Raw genomic sequence first — 13,077 nt, 5'->3', positions numbered from 1 at the left:
CCGGAGCTCTTCGATCATGTCCAAGGACTCCTGGAGAAGGGCGTGGTTCCGGGTAGGGTCGTAGGTGTCCTGCCTGTGAGAGGGGATCATAGTTTCTACTGGGATGACGACCTCACAACCGAAGGTCATGGAATAAGGTGTGTGCCCCGTCGAAGTTCTCTCTGTTGTGCGATAGGCCCAAAGTACTCGTGGAAGTTCTTCCGGCCAGTGAGCCTTGCAGGCTTGGAGTTTTTTCTTCAACGTGGTCTTTAATATTTTGTTTACAGCCTCCACTTGCCCATTTGCCTGGGGTCTGGCGACTGCGGAAAAGCTTTTGATAATTCCATGCGAAGCACAGAAGTTCGTGAAGTGTTCACTGTCAAATTGCTTCCTGTTGTCGGACACAATTTTTCGTGGAAGCCCAAAACGACACACTATATTCCTGATGACAAAGTCCAGTGCTTTTTTAGATGTGACCGTGTTCATAGGTTCAGCTTCAGCCCATTTGGTGAAGTAGTCTACCGCGACTATGGCATACTTCCCTCCACCCTTTCCAGTTGGAAGGGAACCTACTAGGTCAATGCCCCAAACGGCGAACGGCCAGGGGCTGGTCATTAAGGTAATTTCTGTAGGCGGCGCTCGCGGAACCTTGGCGTACCTCTGGCACTGCTCACATTTTTTGACATAATCCACACAATCCTTCTTCATGGTGGGCCAGAAGTATCCTTGTCGAAGGATCTTTTTGGAGAGGCTCAGCCCGGAGGTATGGTCGCCACAGAAGCCTCCGTGAACCTCATGGATGATGGCGCTGACTTCGGTTCTGGCAACACACCTAAGGAAGGGTATGGACAACCCCCTGCGGTAAAGCTTTCCATCCATAACCACGTATCGGGGAGCTCGATATTGGAGCTTCCTTGCGTCAGCTTTATCAGTGGGGAGCTCTCCGGTGGTGAGAAATCTGAGGATGGGTCCTATCCAGGAGTGGGAATGGTCGATGATGGCGTTTATCCTTCGTGTCTCAGTACTGGGGGCTTCTAAGTGCCCGATGGGGACTAGGCCATACTGTTCAATCTCCGGGTCCGTTGCAAGCTTGGCCAGCGTGTCCGCGAGTGAGTTCTGGTCCCGGGGGACCTGGCGGATTTGGTAGCCTTTGAAATGCTGCAGTAGGCCGCGGGAGAGAGACACGTAGGCAGCCATTTTTTCGCCTTTCGTTTGGTATTCCCCAGATATTTGGTTTACCACAAGTAGGGAGTCGCTGTATACTTCGATTTTTTGGGCTCCGACTTCTCTGGCCAGTCGTAATCCAGCTAACATGGCTTCATGTTCTGCCTCGTTGTTGGATGCTGGGAACGCGAAACGGATGGCGCTCTGGAGTTGATGCCCTTGGGGAGATATTAGGATGACCCCTGCTCCAGCTCCTTTTTCATTTGAGGCTCCGTCTACATAGACCTTCCATGTGGGAAGTTCCGGGACAGGATCTTCCGGGAGGTCATTCATTCCCGAGCATTCCACAATAAAGTCCGCGAGAGCTTGACCTTTTATGGAAACACGTGGTTGGTAGTGGACGTCGAACTGGCTCAGTTCCATGGCCCACTTAAGCAATCTGCCAGAAGACTCGGGTTTCTGCAAGACTTGTCGGAGAGGGTGGTTGGTGAGTACTTTGATGGTGTGCGCCTGGAAATATGGCCTTAGCTTCCGCGAAGCAATTAGCAAGCAGAGGGAGAGTTTTTCGATCATTGAATATCTGGACTTGGCGTCCACTAACCTCTTGCTTATGTAATACACAGGGAGCTGGATATGGCCATCTTCCCGGACGAGAGCGGCACTCACTGCGTGCTCTGTCACAGCTAAGTATAAGAACAACGCCTCTCCTTCGATAGGTTTGGACAGAATGGGAGCTCGGGTTAAATGTTCCTTGAGGTGTTGGAAGGCTGCTTCGCATTTGGGGGTCCACTCGAACTTCTTGTTTCCTCGCAACACATTGAAGAAGGGAATACACTTGTCAGTGGCCTTGGATACGAAGCGGCTGAGAGCAGCTATCCTTCCGGTAACGCTTTGGACATCCTTATGATTTCGGGGGGAAGGCATATCTATGAACGCCTTAATTTTCTCAGGGTTGGCTTCCACTCCGCGGGAGCTGACAATGAAACCGAGGAACTTCCCAGACGAGACCCCGAAAGTACATTTCTTTGGATTCAGTTTCATTCCATACTTTCGGATCACGGCGAAAGCTTCCTCAAGGTCGTCACTGTGGTCCCCGGAGGTCTTGGATTTTACCAACATGTCGTCCACGTATACCTCCATGTTCTTCCCCAGTTGGTCCTTGAACATCCTGTTTACTAGACGCTGGTACGTCGCCCCAGCATTCTTCAAACCGAAAGGCATGACCACGTAACAGTAGACACCCTTGTCCGTGAGGAAGCTGGTGTGTTCCTGGTCCGCGACATGCATCTTGGTCTGGTTGTATCTGGAGTACGCATCCATGAAGGATAAGAGTTCGTACCCGGAAGTAGCGTCTACCATCTGATCGATTCGCGGAAGAGGGAAACAATCTTTCGGGCAGGCTTTGTTTAGGTCCGTGAAGTCAATGCACATTCTCCAGGACCCATCGGGTTTCGGGACCAGAACTGGGTTGGCCAACCACACGGGATAGTGTGACTCCTGGAGAAAGCCTATGGACATCAACTTGTCCACTTCGGCTTTAACGGCTTCGGCCCTCACTGGGTCTAACGGCCTCCTCTTTTGGCGAACTGGAGTTGCAGATGGGTCTATGTTGAGTGCGTGGCACGCAACATTAGGATTAATCCCCGTCATATCAGCGTGGCACCACGCCAGGATATCCTGATTATTCTTCACAGTGGCCACGATCTTATCTCGAATGGCCGACGGCAGGTTTTTCCCCACCTGAATGACTTTGGTGGGATCTCCCGGGTTGAGGATCACCTCTTCGACTTCCTCCATCGGCTCTATCGCTTTCTCGATTCCCACTCTTGGGTCGAGTTCATCAAAGTATGCCTCTTGAGCACCCCTAGTTTCTGGTAATTCTTCCGCCAAAGGAATGGCAGCAACCGTCTCCTGGACCGTGTAGACGGATCGGACGGAGACGTTATAACAGCTTCGTGCACTTCGTTGGTCTCCTCGGAGGGTGCCGATACACCCATCGTCGCATGGAAACTTCAAGCATAAGTGGCGTATCGAGGTTATGGACCCACAATCTATTAGGACCGGTCGGCCTAGGATGGCATTATACGCCGTGGGGCAGTCGACCACCACGAATGTGCTGTGCTTGAAGGCACAAGCGTCGCTTTCTCCCCTGAGGGTGACTGGAAGTTGAATTTTGCCTAATGGCATGAGTGCATCCCCATTGAACCCTTGAAGCTGGATGGGGCATGGGGTCAGGTCTGTCTTGGTTAAATCGATCGCGTGGAAGGCCGCTTTGAAGAGGATGTTTACGGAGCTTCCGTTATCGACCAAGATCCGTGAGACCTTCTTATTGGCAATCTGGGCTTCCACCACGAGGGGATCGTTGCGGGGGAAGTGCACATGTCGAGCATCGTCCTCCGTGAAGGTGATGGGAAGGTCCATCATTCGGGGATGTTGAGCAGGTGATTGAACCAAGGCGCACATCTCCCCGGTGTGTTCTAACTCCCTCAAGTACCTCTTCTGGGAGTTGCGGGTGCTTCCGGCAAGGTGCGGTCCTCCGGAAATGGTGGCTACGTTTCCGTCAACGGGTGGCGGAGCAAGGCCGGGCGGATATGGGTTGCCAGGTCCTGGAGCCAACAAGGCAATGGGTGCCGGAGCGGTTGGAGCAGGAAGCGCTGGGAACTGAGACCCGGGAGCTTGGGGGCGACCGGCTCCAGGAGCGCTAGCGGTCCCCCTCTGTCCCGGGGAATATGCAGCTCCGTTAACTACCCCCTGTCTGGGATAGATAATGGGTATCCTCACCCACTGACCGAGGTGTCCCGCTCTTGCCAGGGACTCGATCTCATCCTTCAGCTGAAGGCACTCGTTCGTGGTGTGCCCCACGTCTCCGTGGAACTCACACCTCTTATTGGAGTCTCGCGGACGCCTTCCACCGTGAGACACTTTCGGGGGCTTCCTGTAGTTGACCATATTACAGGTCGCCCGATAGACATTCTCTCGCGAGTCTATCAAACTGGTATACTCCGTGAACTTCGGCTCATAGTCCTTCCGGGGTTTCTTTGAATGGTCTCCCCGGTTGGAGTTTCTTCCGCTTCGTTTGCTCCGCGATTGGCTCAAATTTCGTTCTGGGCCTTCCGCTTGCGGCTGCGGCATGCTAGGAGCGATACTACATCCGGTTTGTACAGCTCTGCACCCAGAGAAATGGGTTTGACTCGGCGTCTGAGCAGACGCGGAAGGCCCATACACACTTGGAGTGAATTGGGCTCCTGGAAGCGTGAGGGCTGGTGCGGGAGCTTACGAAGCAAAGCTCGGCGCAGTCACGGAAGGCATTGGAGTCGGGGGAACTCCAAAGGCCTGCTGGTAGGCATCCTCAAGGTTGATGATTCCCTGAGCTTTTGACATGAATTCGGACAGCGTTTCTGCCCGTCTCCTTTGCATTTCCCCCCATAGCAGGGAGCCGACAGTAAGGCCCGATTGAAGGGCGATCAGCTTCATGTCATCGCTGACCTTGGTCTTTGCAGCAGCTTCCATCATTCTCTGAATGAAAGCTTTGAGGTTCTCATGGGGTAGCTGCTTGATGTTGGTTAAGGAACCAACCTCCATGTCGTGGTCGCGGGCAGCAATGAACTGCCTCCTGAATGCGGACTGTAGCTCCTTCCAACTGTGGATTGATCCGGGAGCTAATCTTTTCCACCAATCCTCCGCGGACTTGGTAAGGGTGAGTGAGAAGCACATGCATTTGGCGTCCTCACTGACGCGCGCCACTTGCATCATTTTGTTTTATTTAGCTAGGTGGGTACGCGGGTCTGTCCTCCCCTCATATAATTCTATGTGAGGCATTTTGAAGTTATCCGGGAGGGACGTTTCCGCGATCCTGCGAATACATGGTTCCGGGTCTTCGTCCTCAGAGTCTGACAGGGCCCCACTTTGCTTCCGGACCAGCTTGGTCAAGACAGCAATCTGTTCCTCGAGCCTCTTTGTATCACTCTCCGGGAGGTCACATCCCCGGAGCTTGTCATTAATATGATTTCGGAGGTCATCTCCGCGAGGCCGGGCCTTTTCTCCTTTGGCCTTTTCATACTTGGCCTCCAACCTTCTTCTTAGGTCCATCGTGGACCAGCTATCTTCAGAGTGCGAGTTCGAAGCCCGACCGTCCTGGTTGACGGAATCACTGGGGCGGTTGTTCCTTCCCCTAGGCCTGGGTGCCTTAGCACCGGGCCCTTTAGGCACAGAGTGCCCCCTTGGGGCTGAAGGTCGTCTGGGCTTAGGAGCGCCAGAGACCTTCTGCGCGCGGGGGGGGGGGGCAGTTTGCCTGGTGATTCATGCCTTTAGGAGGTGCAGGGGCGTCAGTGCGCACAGGCTCCCCAACTTTTTCTTTGCCCTTGTTAGGGGCGGCTTTGGATGGTTCAGCAGCGGCTGGATCCGGCATGGGGGCATCAGCACCACCTAAAACAGAGGCATCCTCGTCCGAGTCGCCTAGATCTCCGAACTTGCTTTGGAGGCGCTCCATCATGCGTCGCATTTTTTCGGAGACGCGCTCCTGCTCAGCAAGCTTGGCCTTAGTGACCACCAGCTCTTCGGCTACTTGGACCAGTTCTGGGTCCTTCTCATAGTAGCAGCCGTCTTTGTAGTAACCGTCTTGGACATACTCTTCTTCGTCTTCTAAGTATGTCGTATATTCAGTACTGACCCGATCCTGGCGGGATGTCGGGTCTTCACCTTGGTAGTCCAAGGGTTCGTTTTGTACCGCATCTTCCATCATAGTATCGGGGTTGACCCTAGCATTTTTGTCAACCGCGGATTTTCTCGTAGTCACCATCTCTTTAGCACGAAGTGAATACAAAAAATGTACACAGAAAGAGAGCTGACTAACGACTTCCTACAGCTCTCAATGAAAGCACCAAAATGTTTACCGAGTTTTTCGGAAACTAATACAAACAGAATAATAAAAAGATAAGAACTGTAGAAGTGCTGAAATGTAGCTAAACAAACAGTGTTTTTACCTTTGATTCCGCTAGCTTTATTCATTGAGAACAACCCTCAAGCACGATCCCTTCCGAGCCCTAGCATTCACCTAGTCACAGCCACAAATTAGAATAATCACCAAACCTCAATTTCAAAACCCAACCTCGGGACCCATCCCGAGCCCTCGGGAAGCCCTAATTCCACCAAATGGGGTGGTGCAATCAAACCCCGAGCCCCCGGGAGAAAACCCTAAGAAATAACCCAAAAACCCTCTTCTAGAAACAGGGTAGCGCTACAGCGCTACAAAGAGGGCACTATAGCGCTACAAACAGAACCAAAAGCACCAGGAAACCCAAGCCTAGCATTGTAGCACCCAAAGGCTAGCGCTACAGCGCTAGTCACAGACCAGCAACACCCTGTTTTTCTTCCTTCGATTTTCCTTAATCCAAAACCCCTTGGAACCCTTCCAAACCTCAACTACACACCACATTGAGTCTACCATCACCTATATCTCACCCCACACAACCCAATAGTACAAGACTTAGCCACATGCATTATCAAACTAAGGAAACAAACATTGAACCCAAGAACTCAAAGATTCAACCAGAAAACCAGACAGCCCAGAAATTCAAGTGTTCAAGCTCAGAATTTCTTACCTGAAATGGGGAATTCGATCTTGGGTTACCCTTAGCATCCCTCCAGCCTTTAGATCCTCAATTCTTCCAGCTTAACTCCCTAGAATTCCCATTCAAAACCCAATTCAAATACAACTCATCAAAACCAGCAAAAACTCAGACTAAACTCTTTAAGCCTTACCTTAATTTGATGGTTAATCCCAGCTAACCCTCTAAAAATTCTTCAAGGATCAAGGTTCCAAAGCTTAGATGTGGCTCCATCAGAATTTACAGCTTCAAATTCCTCTAGAAATGGTGAAGAGGTGACCCAACCAAGAGAGAGAAAGTGATAGCTCCAAGTGTTCTGTTTTTCTTTCCTTCCTTCCTTCTTCTTTTCTTTTCCTTTAGCTTCTGAGTCTATCTATAACTTCCACTAAAGCCATAAAGCAGAATATAACCTATCCTTTAGTAATCCAAATGACCACCTTGCCCTCCCAATAATAACTAAACCTTTAAATCACTCTAAGGGCATTTTGGTCATTACTCCCAATTCTCGCTAATTCCTCGAGTGTCTTTAATATTTATTGCTTACTTCCCGATACCTAACTAATCACCAATTATATTTCTCAATATCAAATAGTCTCCAATATATTCTCCAAATTCTCAAATATGTCCCCAAGCTCACCTCGAGCCGGGTATAAATCCCCACTTTGACTTTCCCGCTAAACCACTTGCTAGGATCGCCTCGAGTCATAAGCTACAAATATATCCACATAATAATGTGGTCTCAACATTTTATCACAAATATTTACATTTATGCCCTCAACGGGCCAAAATTACGAATATGCCCTTATAACCTAATCAGGGCCTACATGCATACTAATACACATAGTCACGCATCACATTAATCCAAATAATCATATAAGCATGCGTTGCACCATAGATTCACATAACCTCCAATTGTGCCCTCCCGGCACACTAATCAAGGCCCTTAAGCCTTATTAGAAATTTTTGGGTCGTTACAGTGGTACCTCCATTTGCAAAATCTGGTAGGGGCGGAGGCCCTAGTGACAAGAAGTGGAAGACCCCATACAATTCTTTAATTTCAGGCCCAGACAGAAGGGCTCGGGGATTTAGGTTGGCCGCCAGGGCGGCATTGAGATTTGGAAGACTTATTTGGAGTGTGCCAGATGCAGGAGACGTTATCTGGGAGAATGCCGATCGAAGGCATGCTTTTTATGTGGAGTAGTTGGGCACCTGAGGAAGGAAGAACCAAGGAAGGCAGACAACTTGAATTCAACTCTAGTGTTTACCTTGATGCATTCAGAGGCTGAGGCTATTTCCTTAGTAGTGACAGGTCAGATTTCTAGTGCTAGTTCTCCTTACACTGTGCTGATTGATTATGGTGCTATGCATTATTTTGTATCTAGTAGAGTGATAAAAATATTGTGTAGACCATGTGACTTCCATGCTGTGGGGTTTGGGAATTTGTTGCATGCTGGGAAATTGGTGGTCTCTAGGAGATGGTTAGAATCCTTACCAGTAGAGGTTGATAAGAGGTTGATAGTAGAGAGTTGTCAATAGACCTGATTGAGCTAGTTATGGAGGATTTCGATATGAGTTGTCAGTAGAGTCTGGGCATGGATTGAGTTGTCAGTAGAGTCTGGGCATAGATTAGTTAGCCAAATATGGGGCAATAATAGATTGTAAAAGGAGGATGGTGACCTTTGAGCCCATGGGAGAGGACTCATTTGTGTTTGTGGGTGCTGTGAATGGGCCTCACATTCCTACGATCTCGACACCGAAGGCTAGAGACCTATTGCAAGGAGGTTGCATAGGATTCCTAGCGAGGATAGTGGATACCACCAAGGATGTGCCAGTTGGCCCGGGAGAGACTAGATTGGTTTGTGATTTTTAGATATGTTCCGAGATGACCTACTGGGGTTACCGCTGTAGCGAGAGATGGTTTTGTCATACAGTTGGCACCGGGGACTGAACTTGTATCCAGGGCACCATACAAAATGGCTCCGACAGAATTGAAGGCACAATTGTAGGAGCTACTTGATTTTGGATTCATCAGGCCTAGCTTCTCACCTTAGGGTTTGTGAAGAAGAAGGATGGATCATTAAGGATGTGTATCAATTAGAGGGAGTTGATTAAGTTGACCATTAAGAATAAGTAACCACTGTTGAGGATTGATGATTTATTCGACTAGCTGCAAAGTAGGATGGTGTTATCAAATATTTATCTTTGTTCTGGTTATCACCAGCTGAGGATCAAGGATGAGGATATCTAGAAGACAACCTTTCGCACGAGGTATGGGCATTATGAGTTTTTGGTTTTGCCCTTTGGATTGACCAATGCCCCAATAACGTTCATGGATTTAATGAACACCGTGTTCATGTATTTTCTGGAAAAATTTGTTATTGTCTTCATAGATGACATTCTGAGTTACTCTTAGTCAGAGACAGATCATGAGCAGCATCTTCCATTGGTATTGCAGGGATTGAGGGAACACATGTTGTATGCTAAGTTCAAGAAATGTGAGTTCTTGTTAACTCAGATGACATTTCTTACTCACATTGTTAGTAAGGACATGCTTATGCTGGATTTGACAAAGATAAAAGCGGTGAGAGATGGGCCAAGAACAAAGAATGTCTTAGAGATCAGGAGTTTTCTTGGTTTGGCTGGGTATTATCGAAATTTTGTGGAATGGTTCTCACGGATTGCAACACCATTGATTGAGCAAACACATAAGAATTCGAATTTTTTTTGGTCTGATAGATGTGAGAACAGTTTTCAGGAGTTGAAGGGACGACTGATTACCGCTCCAGTGCTCAATCTTCCACCCGATCGGGAAAAGTTTGTAGTTTATTGCGATGCTTCGAGGCTATGATTAGGTTGTATTCTAATGCACATCCGTAAAGTTATTGCTTATGCCTCGAGACAGATAAAGGAGTTTGAGCAGTAGTACCCCACTCATGTCATAGAGTTGGTGAACCTAGTGTTTGTCTTGAAGATATGACGACATTATCTATATGGGGAGAAGTGTGAGATCTACACTGATATCAAGACAGTGTAGTAGCAGATGCTCTAAGTCGGAGAGGCCCAAGACAATTGTACAACCTAAAGCATATATCAAGACAGTTAGTAGAAGATATGACCAGAGCCGTAATAAAGTTGGTGGTGGGCCATTTAGCCAACATTATCTTATAGTCTGCACTCCTTGAGAGGATAAAGGAGGGCCAAATGAGTGACTCTCAAGTTGTGAAGCATTGAGAGGACGTCCTAGCTGGAGTGGCTAAAGGATTTTACTATTTCAGAGACAAGTATACTGAGCTATAAGGATCAGATTTGTGTTCCGATGAAGGTTGGTATCAGGGGGGAGATTCTGGAAGAGTCTCATACTACTTCATACTCACTAGATCCGGGTACCACAAAGAAGTATTAGGATCCAAAATCTTTGTATTGGTGGCCTGGAATGAAGAAGGACGTTATTGAATACGTGGCTAAGTGCCTGACTTGCCAGTAAGAAAAAACTGAACACTGGAGGTTGTCAAGGCTATTGCAACTTTTGGGTTTCCCTGAGTGGAAATGGGTGGACATCACCATGGATTTTTTTGTTGGGTTGCCTAGGACGGTGGGCCAGCATGACTTGGTTTGGGTGATAGTTGACCGATATACCAAGTCATCAAACTTCTTACTTGTGAGAACGAATTTCATTGTGGATCAGTATGTTGAGTTGTATGTTACAGAGATTGTACTTCTCCATGGGGCTCTAAAGTCTATAGTATCCATTTGAGACCCCATTTTTACTTCCGATTCCTTGGGAAGCCTACAGAAGGCCATGGGTACTCGGTTAAAGTTTAGCACTACATATCATCCTTAGATAGGTAGACAATATGAAAGGATAATTAAGATACTGGAGGATATGCTTTGGGCATGTGTATTGGACTTTGAAGGGTCCCGGAGTAAATATTTACCTTTTATAGAATTTTCATACAACAACAGCTATCAACCAATGATCGGAGTGGATTCATATGAGATGTTGTATGGTAGGAAGTGTAGATCACCAATTCATTTGGATGAAATGAGTGAGAGGAAGTATTTGGGTCCTGAAGCAGTCCAGAGGACAAATGAGGCTATTGAAAAGATTAGAGATCGAATACTTGCCTCCCAGAGTAGACAGAAGAACTACGCTGATCGTAAGCGTAGAAACATGGAGTTCTAAGTTAGGGACTGCGTTTTTCTCCGAGTGTCACTATTGAGTGGAGTAAAATGGTTTGGGAAGAAGGTGGGGCCCTTTGAGATCCTGGAGAGGATTGGACAGCTGGCTTATAGGTTGGCCTTACCCCCATCACTATCCAAAGTTCATAATGTATTCCATGTCTCGATGCTTCAAAAGTATGTATCAGATACGACTCATGTGTTGATTTATGAAGATCTGGAGCTACGGACATATTTGTCCTATGAAGAGCAGCCAATCTAGATCTTGGATAGGAAGGACAAGGTCTTGAGGAACAAGACTATACCTTAGGTTAAAGTATTATGGAGGAACAACATGGTCGAGGAAGCGACTTGGGAGTTAGATTAAGATATGCGGGATTAGTATGCTGAGCTATTCTAGTAAATTTCGAGGATGAAATTTCTATTAGGAGGGGATAGTTGTAATGCCCCAAAATTCCTAATAGAATTAAGTGCATGGATTAGCATGCCAGGAGGGCACGTGGAGTAATTATGTGTTAATTAATTGAATTATGTGATTTATATGGTATATAATTTAGTATGCATGGTTATGTGTATTAAATATCTTTAAAGGCCCGCTTTCTTTAAAAAGGGGCATTTTCATAATTTTTGGCCTGTTGAGGGTATATGTGTAATTTTATATGCTATATGTTTGACACCACATTATTATGTGGATATATTTGCGATATTCAGCAGGGGTCAACCCTTTTGAGCAACTTAGCAGAAAAGTTACACTAGAGATTTATACCTGCCTCGAGGCGAGCCAAGGGGGGTATTTTAGTAATTTTGCGTATTTTTGGGAAGCTATGGAATATGAGGTAAAGTTGGAGAAAATATTTATATTTGGAAGATTAGTGAAGTTAATTGGAATTTTAAGCATAACTTGAGGTTTAGTGGGAATTGGTGATAAATGAAAATTTGACCAAGGAATTAGACAATATGCAGCTAATGTAACATCTTGGTTAATACACTGTGTGTTTAAAATAGTGGTTAACTCCTAAAAATACCCCTAGGCTCTCCTCGAGCTGGGTATTGGACCATATTGTGACTATTCCGCTAATCCGCACACTAGGATCGCCTGCAAATATATCCTCATAATAATGTGGTATCAACCATTACACACATATAATCGCATATATGCTTGCAACGAGCAAATACTACAAATATTCCCTTTTTATCAAGAATGGGTCCCCGTGCATATTTAATACACATAAACATGCATTTAAATCCATATTATCATATAAATCATGTATGCCATGTAGTCACAAATTTATTCAATTAATTCAACATGTATATCCTATTATGCCCTCCATGCATTGTAGTCTAGGCACTAAGCCTTAACAGTAAATTTGGGATGTTACAACTATCTCCTCCTTATTGAAATTTTGTCATCGAAATTTATTCAAACACCTTCAGATACAAATCCCGTGAATCTGACTATAATTTCAAAGTCTAGTCCTTTACCTTTTTATTCCTTAGTAGCACTCTCACTAGAGTGACAGTCTTATTCTATAAGACTTTATCTTATTTATCATAATCCCATTATCTTTTCCTTTCGCAATAACTCCCACTGAAATTGTAGGGTCTCCTCACCCCATCAATGGTAATATTTTACACCTCTTTCCTTGACATTGGCACTAGTAACACCTTATGAGCCACCACGCATGCTAGGGTAAGGCTAATTGGTAGGCCCCTGGCCTAGTCCTTGGTAAGATCTCGGAAGTCTATTAAATTGGGAGTCAAAACTCCTCTTTCTTTCCCAAAATATCCTATCCTTTCTAGTCCTCAATACTCGGAGAGATACAAATTCTCCCATCCTGGAACTCCGTGTTGCCATACTTGAAATTTGCGAACTGTTATGTCCTTTTAAATAGGCAGTCACTTCTGCCCTAACAATCCTAATAACTTCATTGGTCCCCTAGACCAATTCTGAACCACCATATTTCCTGTCTCTCACTTCATTACTTGGAACAAGTGCTTCTTGCTCCCTATCTCACTGTATCTTATTCAGAATCACCCTAGCTATTGATTGACTTCATCACCATGATTATTCAATCAAGGGACCATACTTATCTCAATGCCCCAAATACTTACACATTCAATGTACAATTCTTAAAGTCTGAGACATTCC

General features: G+C 46.5%; 1 protein-coding gene across 1 annotated transcript; it reads left to right on the top strand.

The window, feature by feature from the left end:
- Positions 1-9,264: 9,264 nt before the first annotated feature.
- On the top strand, positions 9,265-10,932 carry LOC133785365 (uncharacterized mitochondrial protein AtMg00860-like). Its single transcript, XM_062224613.1, has 2 exons — positions 9,265-9,563; positions 10,713-10,932. Exons 1-2 carry the CDS (start codon positions 9,265-9,267, stop codon positions 10,930-10,932), a joined length of 519 nt encoding a protein of 172 aa, XP_062080597.1.
- The last annotated feature ends 2,145 nt before the right edge of the window (positions 10,933-13,077 follow it).

Source organism: Humulus lupulus, chromosome 6 (assembly GCF_963169125.1).
Source record: "Humulus lupulus chromosome 6, drHumLupu1.1, whole genome shotgun sequence".
NCBI lineage: Eukaryota > Viridiplantae > Streptophyta > Magnoliopsida > Rosales > Cannabaceae > Humulus > Humulus lupulus.
Note: the sequence above shows the minus strand (reverse complement) of the source record. Positions and strands in the feature narration are given on the sequence as shown.

Coding starts and splice junctions, on each gene's coding strand:
- LOC133785365 (XM_062224613.1), top strand. CDS start 9,265: ATGACATTTCTTACTCACATTGTTAGTAAGGACATGCTTATGCTGGAT. Junction 9,564..10,712: donor CTTCCACCCGATCGGGAAAA/GTTTGTAGTTTA, acceptor ATACAACAACAG/CTATCAACCAATGATCGGAG.